We start from the raw sequence: 26,485 nt of genomic DNA, 5'->3' as shown, positions 1-26,485 counted from the left end.
GGAAGCAATTCCGACAGCTTCGGGTGCGGCAGCCAGGCCAGGACGTCGGGTCGGGGGTATTTGTTTTGGGGAAAGACCTTTCTTTTTGCGTGAGAAAGCGAGCGCTGTGCCTGCAGACGACCTCAGCAAAGACACCCGCCCCCCTCCCTCCTCCCGCAGGCCACCCCTGGGGACTCCCCGGCCTCCGCTCCGCCCCGCGCCCCAGCACCGCCCCGGCCCAGCCCTGAGGCGGCCCCGCGCCCCCTGCCGCCCGCCCGGCTCGGGGCACCGCTGGCACAGGAGCCCCGGGGGGAAACCGCCGCTGCCACCCAAACTAGCCCCGGCGGGGCCGCATCGGGAACCCACAGGCCTGCGGGCAGCCGGGACGGAGTCACTCAGTACCTCTCCAGAGGGCTCCGAGGCGGGTGGAGGCGCAGGCTCGCTGCCCCCCCCCCCCCGCCCTTCTCCACACACACACAGCGCGGGAACGCCGGCAGCCGCCTCTCCTCACAAGGCCTGGGGCCTTCTTCCCTCACGGCGCTAGCGCGTCTCGGAGAGAGCGGAGGAGCTATACGGGTACGGCAAGACACCGAAACGCTCCGGCAGGGCCAAGGCGGACGGCGGCAGTGAGAAAACGAGGAGGAGGAGGAGGAGGAGGAGGAGGAGGAGGAGGAGGAGGAGGAGGAGGAGGAAGGGCGGCCCCGTCTGTCCCTGCCCTCCACACCTGCCACCACAGCCGCCGCCCTAACAGGAGCGGCGCACTTGGCGCTTCTTCCTCCGATTGGCTGCAGGTGTTCTCCTACCGCTTCCCTCGCTCGCTTCGTGATTGGTTGAGACTCTCCTACTCCCCAGGTAACGGTTCCCGGCCTATGATTGGTCGTGGGTGGGCGGGATCCTTTTGGGGATTGGCTCCAGGTGAGTCGGAGCTTGCTATTGGCTGGCAGGTAGTGTAGGAGGTGTCCTTATTGGCTGCGGGCGCTAACCTTCTTAGTCCGCCATGTTCGGCGCGGTGGCGCCGTTGCCGGTAGAGCCGGCGGCAGCGGCGTGCTGAGGCGGGGCGACGGGTCGGTAGCTGAGGGGGGGAGTCGGCGGCTTCTCCCGCCGCGCCCCGCCGCCGTTCTTCTCCGGGGACCCGGCGGCAGGGCGGGCGGTGGGAGTCCAAGTCCGATCCTAAACTTCCTCGCGGGACTTTGAGCAACTTCAGGCCGTGGAGGTGTAGCCGAGCACCGCCGGGGCGCGGGCGCCGGGCGGAGAGAATCGCTCGCTCTCGGCGGGTTCGAGGAGCGGGAGGGAAGTGGAAGCCGTGGGGTCCCAGCTTTCTGGGACGGGACCTCCCTCGGTGGGAGAAGGTAGGAGGAAGGGGCAGTCCTGAAGGCGTTGGGGGGGTGCCGGGGAGATCCCGCTCCCCCCAGCCCCACGCCGTCCCGGCGCGGAGCGCGACCCGGTCCCGAGTGACAATGTCGCCTCACGATCGCTCCTCACCCGCGTTGGGCGCAGCCCGTGTCTCCGGCGGGCGCGGGGGGGGGGGGGGTCCCCTGGGGTCGGTCAGGAAGGGTCTGCGTGTTCCTGCTGTCCCGACGGGAGAAGAGGGGTCGGGAGGCCCAATTTTGGGGTCTCTCCCTGGTACCTGTGGCCCTGCTTCCCCAGACAGCGGGGTTAGCGAGCTGTCTGGATGTATGTATAAGAGAAGATGGTGGTGACTTTGAATAAACGGGATGTTTGTCTGTCTCCAATCGTAAAGATAACTTTAGTTGCCCCTTGGAGTTGCTCTTCTGCTTTTCTTGGGTAAATTTGCGATGAACAGTAATTGATAGCAGTCTTCCATGTATATAAAAACATGAATTAAAATTATTCCTTGAATTAAAATACTCCTTGAAAGAAAAGAGCCAGAAGCTGTGTTGATGAATAAGTAAAGACTACTTTGGTGTGTTATTGGCCAAGAGGGAACTATTGGATGTTTTATTTAAAAAAAAAAAAAAAATCCTTAAAAGCTTGGGATACTTCTGTAAAACTAAGTTGTACAGGGTGTTTTTAAATGATCTCATTTAATTTCTGTGCAGGTCAATGATTGTGTATATTTTCCTTTTGATTTCTTGCTCTTCTATGTAAAGCTATTTGTATTTATAAAGTTTGACACAACTCATTTGTTTAGTAGAGTGTGTGTATATTCATCTGTATTCTGGTTTTCCTTCTATGCAGCTGGATTGAAAATCATCTGGAGGAGAAACACATATTTCACATGTGAAGCTGTTCACTTCAGAATTAAACAAGCTATCTTTCTTGAGTGAATTTATTTCTGTATATTTCTAACTTCATTTAGACTGCTAAACACAGACCATGCCTAGCAGAATGGGCACAAAAATTGATTTGAACAAAGATTTCATCAGAGTAAAAACACACTATAGTGGGTAAGTCAGCATGTTTTCTCCTCTAAGTTGTGTCCTGTCTAATATTGAAGCGTATTGAGCAGGAGTTCATAGTCTGACCTAGTGATAGAGTAACCAGGGCGTTGGTGGATTTGTAATTAGTGTTAGATCAGGTAGGTAAACTTCTGGGCTATTAAAATACCATCCAGACTCCTGCAGCATGCTGATTGTGGAAGAGAGCTGATAGTTTATTCTTCTCTCGAAAGGGGGGAGAATGTGCAAAACTGGCATAGAGTTATTCTGGGTTGATGGGTTATTGATTTCTGTTTTGTTACAAGTGTTTGTGGTCACAGATGGGTATGGATCCATCTCTTGCATCTAGATGCAGTTACTACATTTTATCATATCTACCTTAGAATAAAGAAAAGAGAAATCCTACAAATGAACTCTACAAGTTACTGCTGAAATTAGCATGAGATTATGAAGTGCAGGTTTCCACTTACAGATGTCAATTTGTGACTGTGCTCCTTGGGACAAAACATGTAATGCTGAGTCTTTTTTTCTAGTGTGGCTTTTTAGATACTATTTTAACTTACAGCACTTTGTCTTGGAAAATTAGAGGAGGTGTTTATGTGGATAGATATGTAAGTCTTGAAATAAGTGGGTGCCATTGGTTTTGTCCTTTTTTGTTTGTCTTATAGAAATTTTAGAAGGAATTGTTGTTGGAATTATTTAGGTAAGCATGAGAAATGAGGGCATTTTGCTTAGATTGCAAGTTGTCAGTAAATTTAGATGAACCTATGCAAGGTGCTTGAAGACTTGGGTTTAAGTAATTAAAATAAATAAATCAAACCCACAATCTTTGTTTTCCTGGTGTGAATAAATATTAAAAGTCTTGTATAGTTTGCCCTTTAATTTTTGATAGCTGATTCCACTGATCCCCTCCCAGTAATTTGACTAATGCAGCTTGAAGGACAATGAGATGTTAACACAGCTGCTGTAGTTATCGTCACAATGCTTATTTTTGCAGCTCTGATTTAAAACTAATAAAAAAAAAGTCATGGTCCTTAATAACTTCAGTCAGTTGTCAGAGTCAGGAAGACTTTATTACTTCAGCATGAAATCTGTTTTTTCAGACATGTTTAATCTGATTGGTTTGCTGCCACTGTGAGGACCTTGTAAATTAATGTTGCTTTGGTCCCTGCTCTTTTCCTCCAAGGCGTAAGTTTAAGTCATTTGAGGACTTAAATATTTTGCCTAAGTAATCCTTAGACTTGATTTGTAGTATTTAAACTGAATTTACAGGCATTTGATAAGTGACCCAAGTCATCTCTTCTGATGTTTTACTGCTAAATAAGTAAATGTTGCTACTACTGGGGTGGTTCTTATATTGTGGTATAGAAAAATGCTTTTTTGAATTAAATGTAATGTAATTATGAAAGTCACTCCACCAAATTTCATTGAAAGCAAAATGCTTTCTTGTTAAACTTGTCTACCAGGTCAATGCCAAGTACTTTGAGGTCCTGAGTTTAGAATTTTAGAGCAGTGGTATTAATTTAGTAAATGCCAGTTTTCTCATAAATTAGTATGAAAATGTATCTGTCTTTATCTGGCTTCAATTTCTAGCTGTGCTACTGCCTTTTAATTCTTTCCTTAGGCCTAGTAATTTGATCTTTATATCTTCATTTTGCCACCTGTAAATTGAAAGGCTAGTAGAATCTGTTAATTTACAGTTCATTTATCTCCAGGTTAAATTTTCATATGAAAACTTGCTTAGTAAAAACATAGATGAGCTTTTAGTGGTGAGAATTCATGTCAAAACTTGTCTTAACAAAATACAGAAATTTGCTACTTTGCTTGAAGTAAAGCTTACAAGAAATTCATGCATGAAAGTAAATGGGACTGCATGCTGTGGTTCATTGTTACTGCTGCTCAGTAATTTCTGCACTGTGGTTTTGTTTTGGTTATTTAATAGATACATGTAAACTGCTTTATGAACTCAGGGTGAAAGATCTATACCATGTATTTGCCATTACTAATAATTATTTTCTGCTCCATAATTTTATCATACACCGCTGAATCATGTCATATATAAGCTTAAGTTGAAAATAACACCTGAACTTCAAATACTTGTGTATTGCACTTGTCTCAGATGCATGGATATGCATGCTTCTCTGAAACAGCAATAGGAGAGCTGCCTTCGCTCTGTAAGGGAAGGCACTATAAACACAAATAGAACTCAGCATAAACAATTGGGGATAATTTGCTGGCAGATAGTGCTGATATAAAGTGGAAGGAGTATGTCTGTAGAACTTGTCTGTGCAGAAGTGGAGGAGTTGATAATACTTGTGTCACTATTAGAATTCATGGGTAATTATGATGTTTTACAATAAACTACTACTGTAGTTTCTCCTGCAACACTATATTCAGTAATTTCCATTAGCTATGAAGTTTTTAATATCTCAATTCACAAAACATGAGTTCCAAACTCAGTGAATTTTGTTTTTGTTCTGCTGATCAAATTCTCTTAAGAGCTGGGCATTATATTGTATTATATTTTGTATTAATTAATAAATATTTATTTTGGGCATTATAGACTGTATAACTTATTATCTCAGTATCTCCAGTAAAATTGAACAAATTTGACAAACTGCAAGAAATCTTTGATGCTGGACAACTTCAGATTTAAGGACAAGGTCATTCAGGTAGCTGCTGAAGAACTAAAATAGTAGTCCAATATATCATTTTGAGATCCCAGTTAAAAATCTAAGCATGAGGAAGTTTTAAAACACGTGAATGTTGAGTCTATTGCTGTGGAGTCCTAGTATCTTAGGTATTCGTGTTTCTGGGTGTGACAGAGTTCCTAACATAGCACAGTATAAATGACTGCATAAGTAGATTGCAAAAGAAAGTAAACTTGTGTAATTTTCATTTAATTATTTCAGTTACTTATTTTATCTGGTTTATACGTGGTTACTTGAAATCACTTCATTTAAATGGAGCAGTTATGCAGTATTGTTTGCTGTATGTTACCTTCGTTCTAAATGGTGACACGTTTAATCTATCAATATGAATGATTCTCTTGCTGTAGCTGCTCATACATCACTTACTGGTCATTAGTTCTTCATGTTACTTTGTAGTGTCCCATTTCAGATACCTGACAAAAGAGTCCTGTGGGATTCTTTAGTGTTAAACAGTGAATGATTTTCACTTATCTGTGTGCTGATTGCCTAATGTGGCTATACAGACATTAAAATTAAACATAGTAAATCTCAAAGGAACATGGACTTCACTGAGATAATAATAATTTTATAATAATTATATCATTAATGTTTGTATCTGCAGTAGGTGCTGTTTAGCATACTTCAGCTATATTTTGTCCAATATGAAGTTTATTAATTTACCTGTAGAATGGCAGTGCCATCTCTTAGAATTTTAACAATTTAAGGCTGATTAGTATTTGTCAACTTTAGTTGGAGTTTGCAGTGTGCATAGTAGAGTATCGTCTTCCTGCATAGTTTCAGTTTTTGAATACTATTTAGATACTTGTAAAAGCATCATTGTCCAGTGTTACCACAGATCTATAGCTACCTGATTTCATGAATAACTTGCAGTGGCAGTGCATTAAGTAATAAGCTGCATTTGTTAGTGACTTTGTCTTGGTGCAAGGCATTGCACCAGACCTCAAACACTACTTTGAGAACTGGTTTGGTCACTTATTTTCAGAAGTGCATAAAATATGACTTTTTTGACAGGGAGATGTTCTTAAACTCAACCTCACCTGACAGCTCTCAGTATTGTACAATAATATGGTTTTCCAAGTTGTCAGTTAATGTACGTATTTCTTTTTCCATTGTTGTTATGAAGAATTACTAAGCTGCTGTTCTTTGAAAACTTTACAAATTGTAGATTAAAGGTACACTTGAAAAGGTAGCAGTGCTTTTAATCTGAATTTGAAACTCGGTACACATCTTTAAAATTATTGTTTTAGAGCTTTGCTTACTGTAATTTTTGTCAGCAAAGGCAAAATGCAAAGTTATTAGTGCATATCATTTATAATGTAAGTTGTAGAATTTAAGGTTCTTAGTTCAGTGTAGTACCTTTTGGCTTCTGGCTGAAAGGCATAAGCAAGCAAAATATGTAATATAACAGGTTTTCTAAAATGACTTGCCACACCGTATGAAAATAGGAAAACTATCTCAGTCATGTTGGGAAACTTCTGATATATTTACTGTATTAATCTAAGAGGGGAAAGAATTACATATGCCAGTGGCCATTAACTACAAGACTGTTTCCTAATTATCTCGTAGAAGGTTTTGAAAGCACTGAGATGACTTGACTACATCTCCTCTTTCTTCCTGCACTTGTTTAATCAGTTGGTTTCCTTGAGGCTGTCATTTGAAAAATATTTAGAAAACAGGAGAAAATCTAGTTTGTATTCTCCGATTTTTGTTTTGCATAATTTTTTTTTAATCTTTGTCCTGCTCTGGCAGTACTGTGTGGGCTTTCGTTATATCAAGAGTTATTTTCACAAATGCCTGAACATACTGTATGGTCTGCATTAGTGGAGTTCAGTATTGGGTTCATGTTCTGAAAACACTATAAAGCTAGAGTACAAGATGCAGAATTTGAGTAAGATTTTATCTGAGTTTTCTAGTAATGATACCTTTTGAGAATTTACCTATTCAAAGTTTTCTCTCTAACAATATAGTGGATGTGAGGAAAGACCTGCATTTTAAAAGGATTTTACAATAACTGAGAATTTACTTATCTCCTGATGGAAGAAGTATCTGGATAAAATTTAATTCTTAAAAAATCATATGGTTTTTACAAGACTTGAAATGCTGATAGTTATAATAAGTGAACACGTGTTAAAGATAGATCATTAACACAGTTAATTCCTCCATACTAAAAGTATTTTACAAAAGTTAAACACTGTGGGATGTAATCCTATGGACTTTTGGCAACTAATTTACATCAGTGGGGGCATTTTATATGAGGAATGCTGATTCTCTGAGTATGAATTTGGAGCTTAGAGTCCATAGATGGAATTGTTGGAATATGCAGGCTAATGCAGATGTTTTCTGATAAAAGCTTATGTTTTCATCTCATGCAGGGACATCCTGATAACAAACTTGGTTGCGTCAATGAGCTATGATGAACTTTGTGATGAAGTGCATGAGATGTGTAATTTACAACAGGAACAGCCAATTACCCTCAAGTGGATTGATGATGAAGGTATTGTACTGAAATACTACTTAGGCTTTCTTGGGTTTATTGTCCATTGTGGTACAAAGAAAGGGGCACTGAGGAAACTTGTTTATACAGATTTCATATTGAGGAGTTACTTTTTGATTCTAAATACCAGGGTACATAACCCTGTCTTATAAAGCAGGGAGCTTGGAGAAGTGAGCCTTAAAACATGAGGGTTGATTGCAGTAACACTTGCATTCACTTCTGTAGAAGTGAGAGCTTTGTAGAACTTTAATGTTTTACTATTCCATATTTCTATGCTGAATGCAAAGTTTGTTTTAATTTCAGACTTTCATAGGCCTAATGGTGTACCCCTCAAAATTCTCCCATTTCAAATTCTTGGCAAGATCACTTTTTGATGTTTTTAATGCTGTCAGGTTCCCGAATGATATAGGCATTTGCGTCTTTTGAATTGTGATTTATCTCTTGAATGAGTGTGTTTCTGAGAAGCAATGTAATTGTAATACCAGAAGATTGTTTTTAACTCTTCTAGGATTTTTGTATTTTATGCAAGGTAGGTGCTAAGAGTTCCAGTAATGATAATTGATTTTAACTTTATGGTGGTTGTCCCTGGCAACTGTATGATAGTCACTGATTGCAGTATTGATTATATTAATGGTCTAACATACCCTATTTGAGAATTAGAGGGTAGATGTTGTCTATATTTAAAGGAGCATTATACTAAATTGGTTGTTAATATCCTGTTGATGTAAAATACAATGACCAAACATGAAACAAAGGTGACTTGAATTTGGTTTTATGTTTCTTCCACTTGACTGATACTTCAGAGCACCATTTTTCAAAGATAATAGGCATTAAATAAAAACTTAGGGAAACGATGTATTTCTGCTGTTGTGGTGGGGAAAATGCCCAGAAAAAGAAAATGGGAGAGGGGTTCATATCTGGGAAAAAGAGTGTAAACTTTTGGTTTTGTGGAATGTGGAGTTGGTAAAATCATGTAAAAACAATTTGTTGTGAAAGCCTCTTTCTTATGCTGTTCCTGCAGGAAAGGTGGACGTTGCCAGATCTTACTGTTCTAAGTTATCTTCAGATATAAAGCAGTTTATCATTATTCCTCCACAAACAGTTGTGTGTGAGAGAAACTTACCTTTTATTTGCCCTTCCTACAGGGTCTCAAATATTGGCACGTTGCGAGATGGGTTTGCATATTTCTTTCTGCCATAAAATGTGGCAGTTCTCTGCAGCCTTAAGTTAGGGCCTTCTGGTTGTTGTGAGTAGTAGTGAAATGGTGATACTTGACACTGAGTGCCTTTGCTACTTTTTTTTTGCTTCCTTTTGGAATGTATGTGTCTGTTTATGATTTAACAGGCGTGTGGTGTATCTGTAACTCATGGTGGGCCGAGCTGTTGACCTAGTAGGTTGAGAACAACTACTATACAATTATACAACTGCACAGGTGCTCGCTTATTTTCCTGTTGGACCTTGCCAAAGCCATGGTCTGCAGCAGAACTCCCTAGAACTGAATGCAGAAAAATGAAAAAATACTAAATTGGTTTGGCTAAGATTTGTAATTATGTGTTTTGTTTTCTTAATGATAGCCTATGCCACTCTCTTAGCCGAGTAGCATTGTTTGGTGGGTGAATGGAATCTCAGAATAATGATTGAGGAAGGAGGTAACCTGTAGTGATAGAAGACTCAGTCCTTTATATACCAAGGAGTAGTATCAATTATTTTTAAATTTTCCTCTTCTGATTACCAAGACAGAGGCAGCTGTACTAACTTCAGTTTCCTAACCCTCAGCTTCATGGCAGTCTAATAAAAAGTAACCTGATCAGAAGTGCGTGGAGAATAATTACATTGCATGTGCTTAGCTATTTGAACTGCATGACTGCTAATAAAAGGAAGATTATTGCAGGAAAGAAGAAAACCTCAGGAGTTTTGAGTTGGAGTATTTTAAGACATGATTCCTGTTAACTATTTCTTGGTTTGGATATCTGTTGCATTGGCTTTTTGTGGTTTACTTAAATTAAAACAATTATTTTCTTTTTTTAGTTGCAGTTCTAACAAGTGTTTTCTTCTAGTCTTGGTTAAATACATACCTGTACAACCCTTTTTCTAATTCCTGATTCTGAGTTGTTAAGTTTCAACCAATCTGCTGTTTTGGCTGCCCTCAATCCTCACAGGTTTTATGAGTTATCCTATTTGTGCGTATGAGTGAATGTTTCCTCTTATTGCCACATGTAATTTAAGTTCATTTGACTGATTGCACAAACAGATGTTCTCTTTGAACTAACTTAAAGCAAACAATTGCTGATGGCTTAATGAATAAAGAAAACCTACCAAAGAGCTGAAGAAAATTAATTTTCTGGTGGGCTTTTTTAGTGTTTCTTTGGTTTTGACAAGATCCAAAATGTTTGAACTATAACTCACTCGTGATAAAATTCCATGAACATATAAGGAAAATGGATTGCTGATTTGCAGTACAAATACTTTTGTCTTTCATGTTGCATTGTTGCAGTATTTATAGATCATCAAAAGCAGTGGCCTTCAAAGAGGGCTAGATGCACCCTGGTGTGCATCTTTTTAAAAAAAATAAGATTTTTAAAATAAGAAATTAAGCTTTACTTGATTTAATATGTGGCTCGACACTGGTGTCATCACTTAGCCCGTCTATCATATGGTCATGTGTCACATGGTGGACAAGGTGTGCTGTGGGAAGAGTGGGTGTTCCACAAAGTTGCAGGGGTTGAGAGTGACACCCTTGCTCTTTGGTCGCTTTCAGTGTATTGTGACGCACTGCAGTTTACGTGTGTCTGGTTAAGTGGATTTATGGATTAATTATCTAGTTTTAACTAAAATAACTCTCACAAGGTAATGCTAATAATGTGAGCACGAGCAGACAACAAGGAAATGGTGGAGCTGACGTTTCTCCTACTCTTAAGTATGAACTGTCAGCCACACAACAGGGTAAACATAATGACTGTCTAATCAGATCTGACAAGAAGTCAGTCAAAAAGATTCAAAATTACCAAGACCGGTATTTGAAATATGTATTTACATCCACTATTTTTAATGATGAACCTCACCCTAAGTGTATGTTGTGTTTTGACGTAATAGATAAAGATAGTATGAAGCCATCATGATTAGCAAGACGTTTAAAAACTAAGTATCCAGAACAAGACTAAAACATCTTTTCACTGATGTTTTAAATCTTGTGATACTCAGTTTGGTATTCTACAAAACTTCACTAAACTTTGTTAAATTTTTAGAAGCCAGTTTTGAGGCTTCTTACTTAATAGCAGAAGGCAAAAAGCTGCATACCATTGGGGAAACATTTGTTCTTCCTGTCATGGTAAAAATGGCTGGAATAATATACAGAAAACAAAATGGTGACAAATGGAAACGCATTCCTTTGTCAGAAAATACTGTTGGAAGATGCATAGAAGATATTGCTGAAGGTTTGAAGAAACAAGTATTAAAACAGCCTGTGCAGTGTGGGAAATTTGCTATATGGTTGAATAAATGTACAGATGTTTCTAACATGTCTCAGCTTATGGTATTTGCTAGATTCTCTTTCAATAGTGAGATGTGAAGATGTAGGGTTTTGTGCATCACTGAAGGAAAGAAAGATGCACTAGAAAAGATACAATCTCAACAGTAAATGACTTTAATAAAAACAATGTGTTATGAAAAAAACTGTGGAAGTCTTCACTGACAGGGAGGCTGATTTGACTGGAATAAAAAAAAAAAAGGATTCTGGGGGAAGGTTGCAGGGAGCACTGCATAGGAAACTCATCTGCTGCATCGTTCATAGGCAAGCTATTGCAGCAAAGAGTTGGAGCCAGAAGTGCGTGGAGTGCTACAGGATATCATCAATGTAATTACTTTCATAAAACCAAGAACTTTAGGTAGCACAGTGTTTACAATACTTAGTAATAAGTTGGGGAGTGACCATGAAACTTCTGTACCTCGCAGAGGTTAGCTAGTTGTCTTGCAGCAAAGTGCTTAAAGGAGTTGTTAAAGACGAGTTGTGCATTTTTCTTTTACAAAAAGATAAATGTTCCAAATACGTGGACATTATCTGTGATGACAACCTTTGTAACTTTTAAGTTATTGTATCATGGTTCTGCAGTAAATGAAGATAAGGTAGTAAGAGAATGGGCCTTTTAACAAAGCATAAATTAATTTTGAATTAAATTTTCAGGTTACTAGGAAGTGATCTTGCCTCTTTTTTTTTTTTTTTGCTGAGTGTTAAAGATCTTTAAGCATATGTATTCACTTTTGTTGTCTCCTTGCAAACCAATGTGGTATATTTCTATCTACTCAGTTTTGATAAAATCAGAAGGAATCCAAAATATCAGCTTAATATCAAATGACTGAAAGAAAAGCAATCCTGGAGGCTGGTACATTTCTTACTAATTTAAATTCTTCACTTGATTTTTCACTTGTAAATTTGCCTATGTGTTGCTTTTTCATTAGGTGACCCATGTACCATCTCATCTCAGATGGAACTGGAAGAAGCCTTCCGTTTGTATTGTCAAAACAGAGATGAAGGGCTGATTATTCATGGCAAGTATTACATAGTTCAAGAACCTATATGCATTTATTGATAATCCTAACAGCTGCTTAAATGTGAGATTGGAACAATTCCTTTGCCTGTAAGATAACGTTCTTCTCTATGTAGCTGATGCCCTATAGTTTGATGTTTTAAGAAAGAAATGTTCTTTTGGGTGTGGAGCACAAAGCTGAAACTATATAGTAGGCTTTGAGAGAACCTCAAGTTCTATACTGCACAGATTTGTTAATGCTGTAGTGAAGTATTAAGATCTTGCCAGTATGGAACCAAATTTTGATTCCGTCATTTCTCACGCAGAATTATTTAAAGGCTTTCAGAAACTGTCTTTGTGTAAATATACCCAAGAATCAAAGAAAAAGTACTCCTGAGAGTCTTTTCACTTAAAAAATCTAATGTTTTTGTTTTAGTTTTCCCAAGTATTCCAGAGAAACCTGGCATGCCTTGTCCAGGAGAAGACAGTGAGTACTAAAATGTTATCATTTTTTAACTTAATTTTTTCAGTCACATGGAAAAGAAATATATTGAAAGATTTTCATAATCTAGTGTTAAGTACATGTATATCTGTTCTGTTGTTTCTTGGTAGAATGTAAAATGCTCAATATTTTATCAACAGAGAAATTATGTAGATCAGCATTGTAGTAATGTTCTAATGTTTCTGAGGATTAATACTGATATATCGGGAGAAAAAGAGATCAGGATTTTAGATGCATATTTGAATGTGGTCCTTTGCTTTTGTAGTTCTTTTGGTTTCTTAACTTGCAGGGAAAAGAAGTGATGTACTGAAGAAGGGGGAGATACAGCCTTTTTCATAAAAAGGCTATTAATCTCTAAAAAACATCTGTGAAAGGTAGATAACCCCCCAGAGGAAGGATACGTGATTGATATGGTTTATCTGTATTTCAGTAACTTAAACTGCACAGGGATAGAATGATTAAATAGGTATAGAGTCACTTTTCATCATGGAGGGATGTCATCAGTACATTAGTTCATATCTTTGTAAATGTTAAGGAAAGGAATGTGAATATTTGGGTGACAGATTTACCAGATGATGCTTGGCTAGTCACAGTAGTAAGAGTAAAAGCTAACTGAAGGACATTTGCTTTTCTCTTTGGAAGATACAAGAGCAGGTAAAATTAATTGCTGATAAAAGCAAGTAATGCATACTAGGAGAAGACTACTTAGTTGATTGGGATCTACAATGACAGACTGCCTAAAAAATGTGTAATGCAGTGGTCAATAGTTGTGAATAGTGTTTTTAATTAGAGAAATAATACTAATATACTAATAATTGTTCTATTGAGAACTTTTACTGAAATTTAGAAGATGGAGTGAGGTGGAATAAATAGCAAAATATTACAGTTTAAATATGATTTTTTACATTTAAACTACAGTAGGTGAAAGGTTAAATGTAAAAAGCAGAAAAGTTTTTACATTGTGACTAGGTTATTAAAGTTGTCTTATAGAAAGAAAGGAGAGTAAACGTGCAATGCTATCTGCTGTCCTTGTTCAGCCAATTAGAGGAAATAAAGACTGTGTTCTACACTGATTAGAACTGTTAAAGAAATTATTTTCCTTGAGACACTTCATTTTTTTTCCAGAAGGAAGATGATGATATCTGTGGTCTTTCCAGTTTATTTTTAGGGTGAGCCAAGCAAGAATTTGTGTAGCTGTTGGCAGTATATTATTTCCCATATATCTTGATTGTTTTCATGCCATGTTCTTGTTTGTGTACTTCCTTGTATCTATCAGAGTAGTAGCTCAGTGGGTTTCTTATTAATTTTGCTCAAGTTTCAACAAGGAAATGGGCAACCAGTCCCTTTTGCTGTATCATGCTGTATCATACTTCTACTGCATGTGCAAGCAAATAAGACTTAATTTCAATACTTGTTTGCCCATGAGTTAAAATTCAAGTGAGGACTGTGTAGTTATGTTTTACTGTATGTTGAAAATACATAGGTTTTGCTATGCTGTCGCTTTCCAGTTTAGCTTAACAGATTGAAAATATCTATGGGAAATTTTTTTCAGGCTCAAGTTTCATGATCATTTTGGAAAAAAGAGGTCTTAGTTCTGTAGATTTAAATGTGTTCTTGATGTGAATTGTATACAAGGAACACTGCTTTTTTCTGGGACCTGAGTTACGGAAGGTGTTATGTCCTAAGCTGAATCTCTTCCCTGGAACAGTGTCAGGTTTGCATCAGCAGGCAAAAATTGAACTTCTGTATCTACAGAAAATGATCTTAGCAACAGTAGAAGTTTTGTTTTTCCCTGGATCTCGTTACTTTTCCCAAAACTTACTTTGGTAATGATGTTTTAGGATGTTTGGGTAGTTCAGTGTCTTGTGTGCCTTTGTCTTTTGTGAGAATTACAGTAAAAGGGAAGTGATGAAATTTAGGGATTAGCTAGCCTTAGAATGCTTGCAATGTTCTACCAAGGCAGATTTTGATGCCAAAGATAAAGAAGTGTTAATACTTGATCATAGGTCTTCAGACCGTGTTCTGTGAAACAGCTGTCTTTCAGTGAAGACAGAACAGTTGACTTCATTTAAATTTCTAACTTTGGGGTAGCTCCCCCCTTAATTCTGCAACTAACAATGGAACAACCAAGTCTGGCATCCCTACAGTATTTGAGAGTATTTCACAACATGCTGAAACCTATTTGTTTTCTTTTTCTAACTTGCTTTTAACTTGTTGGATGAAAATTGTGTGGAGTGAGCTCATATGGGCATCCATGCTGCTCTGCTTTCCCAATACAAGAACCGAAAGAACCAGCTGACTCTAGCTCTGCTTCCATTCTCATAGCTTTTTAAAGAGGGAAGGAGGAAATACTCATGTGGTACCAACCTCGACTGGTGATAGTCCCAAATAGAATTATTTTCCCTTGTTTGTGAAAATATGAAGCAAATTTATGTGAAATACTGTCAAGAAGAGTAAGCTAACTGGAGGAGAGAAAAGGCTGTTGCTTAAAGGAGTGTCTGCGCAAATAATGTGGAATGATAAAGTTCACTGCAGTTTAATGATCTCATTAAAAGTGTAGATATTTTAGTATAAAAGTTTTTTGTGTTAATTTGTTAGATGCTGTAGTTATCTCAAACCATGAGATGAACTACAGAAGCACATAGATTAATGTGACTCAGTTGACCTGGTTATTCCGTCTGTAGGGTATTTCTCCCTACGTGGTTTTACAGGTCATGTTGAATCATACTTTGATTGTTTAAAAAGTCTTGTTTAGTAGGATGTGCTTGGTAAGTGATTTGTAAGTAACCTGGTAAGTCAGGTTTCTCATAATTTAATGAATTAATTCAGTGCATATTGCCTCTTTGCATCCATGGGGCCTGCATGGAAATCTGGTATTGTGGCCTAGTTGTAATTATTTTCAAATTGTTTTACAACAGACGTATTAAATTGTATTGGTGCTAATTTAGCATAAACTAATGTATTCAGTGTTATTGCTTGTTGGCTAAAGGTATACAACAAATACCTGCGTTGCACTTAGACTATATGGAAATATTATTGATATTGGTGATATACGGTTTATTGAGAGGACTCTTTATTTTGACAGGACCAAAATATTGTCCTTTGTTCAGAAAATATTCGCTATGTTTCAAATTCTTTTTTTACTTGGCTTTATCACCATAGTTATGTTCATAGGAAATCCTTTTAAAAAATGAGGATATCACATATGCAGTTTTCTAGAGCATCATGTTTACACTATAAAGGAGCTTGTGGAACTTGTGAGTTTGCCTCAAGTTATTTCCAGAGACAAATAAACAGTTAACTAATTGCTCTGTCCAAAATGGGCTTCTACTTAAATTAGCAGTCTCTAAGTGTAGACTTCTAGTTTGTTACAGAACTGTAGACAGTTTGAAATGGAATTTTTAAACAAAACTATTCAATTGCAAAATAATTTCATTTGCAATGTATTGCTCAGACTTGTTCATAGAGTGACTATTTCTAATAGTATGTGATCTTCTGAATTGCAAGTATTTTGTCGTGAATTTCTGTAGAATTATAGGTTTTTCTTTCCAGTTCCTTGAAAACAATAATGCTTTGGAGGAAGAGTGCAGAAATACATCCTGAATGTTTTGCATTTATGTTGAAATCTAGTAATACGGTTGCAGGCTGTCCTGGACATTTGTGAAATTGATAGGGTTTTGAGATTGTACCAGCCAGCAAAGCTTGAAATAAATGCATGTAATCCATTACTGGAATAAACCATCTGACTAATATTTCAGTTCTATTTGCATGCCTTAAGAAAAGTTCTTTTTGTGCTTGAAGAACCTACCTTATATTGATGTGATGCTGTCTGTGAGAGAGAATTTGCACAGTCCCCAGCATCTGAACTTGCATTGTCTCTGTACTCCTTTTGCTCCTGAATTTTTGCACTTTCTCTTCTCCCTGCCAGACCCAGCTCCCATTATAAATGTACCGCTGCTGTTGCAGAAACAGAACCTTTTACCTTCAGCAAGACAGTTAACCCATCCCCACAGACGGGAATGGCAGTGCTGCTATGTGGGTGAGGTGGCAGGATTTCTAAAACATCTTGCATCTCTTCCCAGATATTGAATGTGACCCCTCGTAGGCGTTTCTAGCATCTGCTGGACTGGAGCCTTGGATACTTTATCACAATGTTTCCTGATAAAGATGGCAGACTTTTAGGCCAGTCTCTCGTCTTTAAAAATACTTCTAGTTTTTTAGCAGATGAGCTATTCTTTTGGAATTGATATTAAAGAAGGTTGTTTCTGAAATGTTGAGGTGTGTATTTCTCCTCTGTGCTCATAAGTGATAGCCTTCCTGATACCCTGATACAAAGCACGGTATCTGATTGGCAGTTTTATAACTTAGTTATTGTAGTCTCAGCTTATTTACACTGGCAGATCTTGATCTGATTTATCGCTCTTGGTGCTGCAGTGCATTGTATAACAAAGCATGTTCAGCTGAACAATTTCTATCGATTTGTAGGACTTCCCTAATGGAATTGCCGGTTTTATCAGAGAAATACTTGTTTTTGTGACATCAGCTCCTTGACATCCATGCCATGTTTTAGTTTGTGCCTCAGCTGCTAGCTACAGCCTCTCAAGGGAGCCAGTACCACCCGTGCCTGGATACATGAGGCAGAGATGTGAAAGGGAGAGACGGGGGTAACCAGTCTTCCATTAAATATTTGCTCTTAATGTTCGAGCTGATCCTGCCTATTGTCCTTGGTATCTAATGGTATTCAAACAGCGGCATCAGTGGAATAAAGGGAAAATGTTTCATTTCATACCTACTACATTGTAAAGCGTAAAGAATTACATGCTGAAGAAGCTAAAGAATAAAACCCAGTGAGTAATGCATGCTTTTTCTGTAGATTTTATGTATCATCATTGTGATTGCTGTTATGAATTGAGGCCATTGATGCAGTATGTGTGTACGTGTGGTGCAGTAGATAATAGAACTCAGCATTTTGGTTATGATACAGTTGCTTTGCCTACCACCCTCCTTTGCAGCCATAGATTGTTACAAATGCAGAGATTCCTGCTGCCTCTTGTGCGTAGGGATGTGGCTGAGAGACCTCTCAGAAATGCTGATAAAATTGCATTGAAAGGACTCTTGGGGAATGTATTTTAGGAGGAAAAGAACAGAAGAGTGAGTGATGCTGCTGCTGCTAATATTGGAGATTAATGAAAGAAATGTATCCAAAAAACCCTGACGGTATGTGTTCAGGGCCTGTTTATTGTAAGACTGCTGATGTAAAGACTAACGATTTAGAAGCATTGTTTTCTGAGGCCTTTTTGTTGAATTGTGTTTAGTGGATTGTCTTAGATGGATGTTTTTTAATTGTGAAATACTTGTTTTGATTTAAGGCTTACTTAGTTTCTAATATTGTCAGAATAAACTGTGCTAGTACACTTCTGCATTTTTATATCTGAACAAATAGCTCTGTGTATTTAATGTTAAAATTAATCTTGGATTTGGGTAGCTAGTGCTAACAAATTTTTGGTTTCATTAAATAGAAGAATGCAGACTAGGAAACCTTTAAATAATTTCACAGAAGAGAATTAATATGTTTTTAATGTATAAGTGCCTATGGCATTCGTATGACAGTAGGCTAATGTTTTTATTATCTAATATTTCTGGCTGATTTTGCTGCTTTTTTTTTTTTGGTAATGATTACACTGTGTTGTGGATGTCTCTTATGCTCTTTGTTTATCTGCTCAGTATTTTAGCATTAGGTGTTTGGACTTCATTTTTCCCCAAGCCGTCTTTCTTGAAAATTTCGTCATAGGGTTGAGTAGAGGTATCTTACTAACCTAATTATTGTTGAGACCTATTTTATTTTAGGTATAGGTATTTGATTTTGCTTTATGTTCTGCCTTATACTACAAAATAGCTCTAAAAGGCTTCTTGCTACAGTAGTGTGGCCTGTAAATATTTTTCTAGCTCATAAGGCAGGTTTTTCCCTTCATCTGTTACTGTATTGGCAGTAGTGATTAGGTTATTCAGAGCACGTGAACCAATTTCATCCCCCAATGAAGAAAGGAACTATTGCGACTATAGAGACTATTCTGAAGACATAGATTGGATTGCACTGGATAATTAGGCAATTTTGAAACTGCTAGTAACCCTCTCCTGGTTTTTAGTAATTGAACTGACAGAGGGGAAAATTGTACTATTTTTGATGTAAGATGTATTGTTGCTTAGGAATTGAAAATAGCTGTGTCATAGTTTCTCAAGAATACCTGAAATCTATTCCTCTGTCTTAACTGTGTACCATGTTTGGTTTTTTTCCTATGTGACATATTTGAAAAAATACACATACAGATTATGAGACAGGGTAAGTTACTGAAAACAGAATTGTAGTTAAAGGTCTGTTTTGCTTATAATCATTTAATGTTTTTAATTCTAAAATAATTTCAACATTTTTCTTAGCTATGAAACATCCAGTGAAGAATAAAGAGCTAGGCCTCCCTTTGATATCTTACCTTACTTTAAGATACTGGATGTCTTAGCAGATGTTTGTATACCAATTTGGAAACTATAAACTAAAAATACAATGGAATAAGGAATGCTTGGGTTAGTTTTTTAAGTGTCATAACAAATAGTGTGTGTGGCTTTTTTGTATTGTGGTTGTGGTTTTTTTTTGTTTGTTTGTTTTGTTTTTTTTTATTCCACACACACCCCTCTTAGCTATTGCTCAGAATACAGTATAATCATGCAGGAAGGATGTCATCTGGTTTTAGAAAACTTCTCTTGAATGTAATGTCTAGCTCCATTCCCGTGTAATGTCTCATACTTCCAATCTATATAGTTCTCATAAGTTGGTAAATCCACTTTTCATATACAGGCATTTGGGGTAACTAAATTGGCAAGAAGGTGATTAAGCCTTTTGTGTTATTTGTTGGAATTAGTGGACGTCTGTGAGCCTCTTAAACCTTTGTTAGGCCTGTCTGTTTCAGTGGCTTGAAAGAGCTATTTAATGTGTAACCTTTTAAATGATATGGTCAAGGTTAATTATATATTATACATGGGATTCTGTGTAATACTTTTTAAAATTAGTTGCTTTATGCGGGTTATGGTTTTTAATATTTAACTGAGCCACAGAAATAGCAGTAGAGGCCTGCAGGGCAGATAAATGGACTCTTCAGCCTTTATCTCTTGGATTTTTGAGTTGCTGTGTAGGAAACCAGATTTTGTGAGAGATTTTGGGTGCTGCTAATTTGAAATGGAGAGCACTTCAGAAGTGAAGCCTTGTAAGACTAAGTAGTGACAGCAGTTGGCTAGCCTCTGAAGACTTGCTGTCAGTACAAATCTGGATGGTAAATAAATCTTCTGAAGTAAAAAAGCAAAAAGCAGCTAAATTCAGGCATGCTGAAAGGGTTGTTTTCAGAACAGGCATGTGAGTCTTAATCATCACTGTCAGTGCAAGAGTTAAGTGTGGAACAGACTATGCAGTTCTGCCCTTAAACCAGAGGGGGAAGGTAGTGACTTGGGTAGTGGGAAAAATGAAAAACTGAGATCCTCAATACTGACTGGAAAGCGCCTCATTTGTAGTTCTGAAGTTCCATTACTGATTCTTCTGCATCTGTATGTGCTTGTCCTTTAATTATTAGCTGGGGAAATATTGAAAAGGAAACAAACTATTTGAAGGCAAAACTCCAGGATTTTAGTACAGTCCTCTTTACTTTTACAATAACATGCTCTTTCTAATAATAGTGATATTATTATATGCTTCTTCCTATAATTTAGGTTATCTACTGCATTCTTCAGTAAAGCAGGTACAGATGCCCTGTGATTGTCAACTCTGATAAAAACTATTCTTACCCATAGGGATTGGAAAGGAAGGAAAACCTCAGGCAGGCAGTGAGTAAAATTGATATTGTAGAGCCTGAAACAATAGGTCTGGGATTGGAACTTATCCATTAATGTCAAGGTGCAATCATTGTTTTTAACAATAGCACTACAAGCTATCTCAATGTTACTTGAAACTTGTTAGAAGGAATAGCTATCATAAAATGATTTTACACAGCAGATCTCGTATTATACACAGATAATGGAGAGCACAGTAGAAGTCAAAAGGGGTTTAGGTGGGAAGCAGTTTGTAAACTTTGCAGATCTGGTACAATTATCTTCCTTTCCTCTGTGAGGTGAGTGGAAAGCCCCCTTCTAAAAGCTGAAAGACAAATACCATCACTAATTTGAAAGATTTAAACATGCTTTCTTTAACATGTTAAACACTATAGCTTTGCATTGACAAACCAGATGAAAGGGCAGGTACATAAGACTGTATGGTACGCAATTTTTTTCCCTATAAGGATGAGAAGCTCTAGGATGGAAGGTTGCTTTCTTGGGAAACAGTAATTCTCTGCATCATAAAAGAATTAACTAAGCTGGAAGATTTACTCAGTTTGCTGTTAGAATTAGTTTATAATAATTTAATCCAGAATATTAATGGTTATGATGAGTAACTCCTGAAGATATTCAGATGTTTTTATCTAGCTACTGTCACTAAATAATAAGTTTAGTGATACTTTACATTGCTGCAAACTCTACTTCTTATGTTATACTTATGAAATGTATAAATGCTATATCCACACAGTATATGAGGAAAATTAGGAGTAAAAGTACCAATGGGAGAATCTCTCAGAGATTAGTTTTATTTACTGAATGATAAAAACTGAGCATAATTCATAGAACTCAAATTGTGATATAAGAATGGACACTATGTGCACTTAATTTCGACTTGCTTTCCTTCTGATAAGAAGCAGAATAAGGTACTGTGAGGTACAGATGTGTCAAAACTGTCAGACTGAAAAGCAGTAGATCTGGAGAGTGAGTCCTGCTGCAAGGTAATAGTGTCCTCTGTCATACTGAGGTATTGCATACTTTTCTGGGTATAATATTAGCAGACAACTGATTAAATTGGAAAGAATTCAGAGAAATATGCTCAGGAGTCTGGTTTCTTAGGAAAGATAAAGTACACCTTTATGAAGTAATAGCTAAACTGAGTTTCTGTCGTTCCTCTAATACTGGAATAATGTAAACATTGGGAAGGGAAATGGAACTGTTTGAGTGGATCATAAGCTGAAGCAATGGAACCATGCTGTGAAGGAAAATAGCTTGACTCAGAAAATGTGTCCTAACACTGAGACTGTAGGAACCACATAATGGTTTTAAGGGCACTGTGAAGGCCACCGTATAAAAGCTTTATGAATTTGAAATAAATGTTAAATCCATTTTGAATAGCTGGTGGGTTTTTTTGAACAGTTTTGCATTTTTAGTGATCATCTAATCAAATAGATGTTGATACCTATCACTTGAAGGCAAACCAAGTAATTCGATGTGCACTGGAAAAAAACCTTAAGAAATAACATCAATTTAATACAAATGGTAACAATCTAAAAAATAGGAACTCCATGCTTTTCACGAGAAGTAGTTACGAACAGCCCATGGTAAATGCATTGCTTAAGTGGGGGGGAGGTAGTAGCTAATTTTAATTTCCATTTCATTCTGAGCACAGGTTCTGGAAATGTGGTAGTTCTGTGATCAGCTTGATTTTCAATAGCGGTTCAAAATACAAAGAGTTGTACAGGTAACTGAAATAAGGGGAAAATCAGGTGTACAAGTTGGGCCACAGCCAAATCTATGGAAAGGTTTCAATGCAAGGAGAGCAAGACTAGGACTTCAATGTATAAAAAGACAGCTGATGAAATATGATACAATTAATTAAAAAATCATGTATGGCACAAATTAAGCGAAATCAGTTTCCTACAGGACAAGAAGTGGGGCTTTTAAAATGAAGTCTTCTAAAATGTTTTCTAGAGGATTTGTCAGTAGTTAGCTTTTTTTTTTTCCCTCCAACCTTTTCGATAGACATGTTACAACTTGCCATTTAGGATAAAAAATGAGACTAGGTGAAAATTTGTACTGACCAAGTTTTAACTGATCACACTTCAACAAACTGGATTCTGTTTCTTCTGAGTGTTGTCGAACTCAGTCACAAAAAGAACTGGAATTCTCATCCCTTTTAGCTACCAATAGATATGAATCGTGTACTCAAAGGATTAACTTGTTCTAGAAAATATGTGGTGTCAAGTCTAGATTAAGATTCCCTAGCAAGTCTTAAATCATGCAGGCTACTGATAATATAAAGTAGAACCAAATTCTTGCAGGAAACTTCATTGGGTTGCTCCTTGCTTCTGTTTGCAGCCTTCAGTAATTTCAGATTGTATAGAAGACAGGCTTTCTGTTACCAGGCTTTTATTTATAATAGAAAGTAGTACTTCATGTATGCACTAAGACATAGAAGTTTGTTTTTTTAAAAAAAAAGTGGCCTGCAAAGTGGTTGCAGGTGTAGACTGGAAAAGACGAATGTGTTCTGCTTCAGTAATCTGGGCTTTGTTGCATTAAGTGCTTGCTAAATACAAATTATAGAGGTTTAGTTGAAGATGTAAAATTTGCAAATGTGAAAAATGAGCAATGTGTGGATAAAAATGTACCTACATAAAGGTGCCAGTTTATTAGTTCGGGTAAGTAGAATACTGCTCAGGGGTCTCTGTTGCATAAATGGAGTTTAATACTAAAGAAATGTTTCATCTCCTGCTGAAGTTATTTTGCTACAGAACGCTTAAATATTCAGAACTTCATTTTGATCTACTTGAGTCCTAAGTTATTTAAATTTTATTATTTAATTTACCTAAGTACTGGTTCAGTACTCTTTCAGCTTGATTAAAAAATACTTTAATGCAGATCTTAATTCATGTTAATAGAACATTAAATGCAGTTTTCATTGTAGTAAATCTTTTAATGGAAGTGATTTTTATTTTGGGACACTAAGATGCAGTCATCAAAAGAAGCCTTTTGGACTTTTATTATAATGCAGTGCAGGCTTGGTTTTGTGGTGCAGGTAACCACTGTGGTTTTGTAGACAGGAGACACATCATGAAAGGGTGTAAAGTTTAAAATTGCATAGAGGGCCATGTTAGAGAAGGGAAAATTTGAACTTTTTCTTTCCTAAACGAAAATATTAATCACCTTCAGAAGTATGGATCCACCAGCAATTGTCTTCTGTCCCTTTTCATAACATATTCTTTCAAATTAGAGCAACAAATACAGCATCATTTATCCTGTGTTAGGGACAGTCTTGCAAAATCCATACATGTCAGCAAGAGACGCTGAGAAGGACATACAACAGATTGTGATCACTGACATGCACAGAGATCCTCATAATCGGGACATCTTCACTCCTGGAGTAGCATACCGTAACTGAATTTGTGAGGATTTCTTGAGTGACACTCTGTGTACTTTGCTATGTTATTTTCAAGTATGTCTGATAAATTCCACAAAATCATAAAATTCTGATTGCGGATTGCAAAATTAGGATCTTTATAGAAAAGATGTGACCCTTGTGTAGAAAAATGTGTTCGAGTTCCGAGTTATTTCTTAAACAAGCAGTAAGAAAAAGCCTTGTGAAGTAATGAAGTGTCTTTTGGATACTGAAAGCATAAATACCTTCAGCCACTTTAAAATATTTTTAGTGATACCATTTTTCCTGTACATCAGCCATCTTAAATTCTTGGGGGTTTTGGTTAAGAAGGATTTTAAAATAATGCTCTCCTCTATTATTTTGTCCTGTAATGCTATTATATTTTGGCATTTGGTTCCAAAATAATTACTCTCCTTCCAAAGAAAATGAAAATTTAAGTTCATTAGTGTATGCTGGAAAGAGTACAAAAACTTCTATAGACCCTGTATACAGGTCAATGTATCATTGTATACTTAAATCAACACTTTTCAGCAAACAGCTGTCTTGGTGCATGAATACCAAATTTGTTTTCACTTAATTGACAAACATTTTTGCTTTGGCTAGGTAATAAGGTATGAGTAAACTCTGGGCTGTTAGTCACCGAGCTGTATGCTTAAAAGTTAGTGATTAGTTAATAATGGTTAGTCTCACAAGTAAAAAAGGAATTAAAATTCTGTGGTTGACTTCACAGTTGGCGTTCTAGAATTCAATACAGAAGTAAGTGGATCACCCAAGGTTGCTGCAATTTCTCCACCAAGTGACCTGGAGAATCCTACTCTCATCCTAGTTTAATACCAGATTTATCCATCTTGGTAACGTTGCAAGCATATTCAACTGTTCAACTCTTACATGCATAGCAGTCTTTAATGAAAAGAAACATTGTTGAATGTGATGTAGATATGTTAAATTGTGCAATCTTTCTGTGCTGATGTTCAGTTTTGCATGAGGTTCCAGTTATAACTGTCTGTCCTGTGCATCGCCTAACTTGTATCCAAGCCAGACAGATGGCCACTTTAGCGGTGGGACTTACTGCACTCAGCGGCCTAACCAAAACAATTACAGTTCTTTATACTTGATGTTAAGGCAATCTGGATCAATTAAAAATGTGGGGGTTTGCTCTATCTTGTTATGAGATTTTTTTTTAAAGTCTTTCATTTATTTTTTGTTTGTTTGTTTGACAGAAACATGCCAAGTTATCTCGTGCATTTGTTTGCTGTGATTGTTGGAGGGTTACATTTCCATTACAATTTTCAAGAAATAATTCTGTAAACTGTATTTACTACTAAATGTTTAGATATATCTTTTAAAGTATCGGTTGATTATTTGCTTTTGCTCAAGAGATATTAGGTCAAATCCGTGGATATCTCCTGTCTGAGAGCTGAAGTAACTATCTTGCTTGTTATTCTGGTAGGATGCATTGTAGTCTTCCACACTGGGTGTCTCTGTGAGGTGCATCTCTTGAGGCCTCAAGCACAATATTTTTTCCGATTGATCAGTCCCTCTGTTGATCACAACTAAAAGGAACTTTTAATGACAACTTATGTATTGCCTAAATGTTTTTTTTGTTTTTTTGTTTTTTTTTTATTTCTGTGAATATAAGGTGATATTTTTTTGTTTGAAGGTGAAAGACTGTGTTTTAAAAATAGTTTTTAGATCCCTTTGTTTCTTAATTTTCTCATGTATTTTGAATGCAATTGGTATTTTTAATGACAAGGCAATCCAGGTTTTCTAATTGTCATTCATAATGAGCTTTTTAACTTGGAGACCAAGAAAGAGCACAAGGCCTTAACAGGTGTGATTGATCTAAAGGGGCATACAGAACCAGTGCAGCAGAGACTTCTTCAAAATGAGATGTTAGCTCTGTTTTTATTGGCATTGTCTTCATAAATGTGACTTATCACCTTGCAATGGCGTGGAGCCATTTTAACAGAAGGATATGAATACAAGCAGCCAAGAGATCATGCATGAGATAACAGTGTGTATGGAGGACAGGTTTTCCACCTAGCAGTCCTCAAGTGGGAGTCAGTTGACCCTCTTCTAAGTCAGTGGGGAATAGGATATTCAAAGAGTATTCTAGCTGTGTTGCAATAAATGCTGGGTAAATATTACTGTTCCATAATAACTGTACTTACTTTTATTTCCTTACTGGTTCTCTGCTGATGCTGTATGTAGTACACTTCCTTTGTCATTGCTATCTTAATTGTGCTTGATTTTTTTTTTTTTTTTAATAGAGGTTGATCTGACTTTGTAGCTAATTTTAGTGTCTGTTGAAAAAGAAAAGAAGGACGGGGATACGGTTCCCCAACTGCTAATCAGATTTAAGTTAAATTAAATAAAAAACAAAATGCTGTCTTCTGACCGTTTTAATAACTTCAAGAGGTGAAAGCACTTAATACCTATATATTGTTAAGGATACTCTTTTACTTTTCTAACTTCTGAAAAGGAATGGCAATTGTACAGAGCAGCTTATTCATAATAAAAAGAGGAGCCAGTTCACATCCCATACAATGTATGTCTGTTATGTGCTTCAGAAAGCAGTTTTATTGTTTCGATTTAACTCTTTGGGACA

At 37.2% G+C, this 26,485-nt stretch overlaps 1 protein-coding gene across 4 annotated transcripts in view; it reads left to right on the top strand.

The window, feature by feature from the left end:
• Window positions 1-242: 242 nt before the first annotated feature.
• The window catches only part of PRKCZ (protein kinase C zeta), a 69,918-nt gene continuing 43,675 nt past the window's right edge, over window positions 243-26,485 (top strand). The window contains exons 1-5 of one of the 4 annotated variants that reach the window (XM_075027171.1): window positions 243-831; window positions 2,179-2,387; window positions 7,462-7,583; window positions 12,039-12,128; window positions 12,543-12,593. In XM_075027171.1, the coding sequence (XP_074883272.1) occupies window positions 2,317-2,387; window positions 7,462-7,583; window positions 12,039-12,128; window positions 12,543-12,593 (334 nt within the window). In that variant the 5' untranslated portion in view covers window positions 243-831; window positions 2,179-2,316. Of the gene's footprint in view, window positions 832-1,103; window positions 1,329-2,178; window positions 2,388-7,461; window positions 7,584-12,038; window positions 12,129-12,542; window positions 12,594-17,255; window positions 17,456-24,607; window positions 24,729-26,485 lie in introns of those variants that run through there. The other 3 variants (XM_075027172.1, XM_075027173.1, XM_075027174.1) reach the window with 3 other exon arrangements.

Source organism: Buteo buteo, chromosome 5 (genome assembly GCF_964188355.1).
Source record: "Buteo buteo chromosome 5, bButBut1.hap1.1, whole genome shotgun sequence".
NCBI classification, from domain to species: Eukaryota; Metazoa; Chordata; class Aves; order Accipitriformes; family Accipitridae; genus Buteo; species Buteo buteo.
This window is presented reverse-complemented; position numbering and strand designations above follow the sequence as displayed.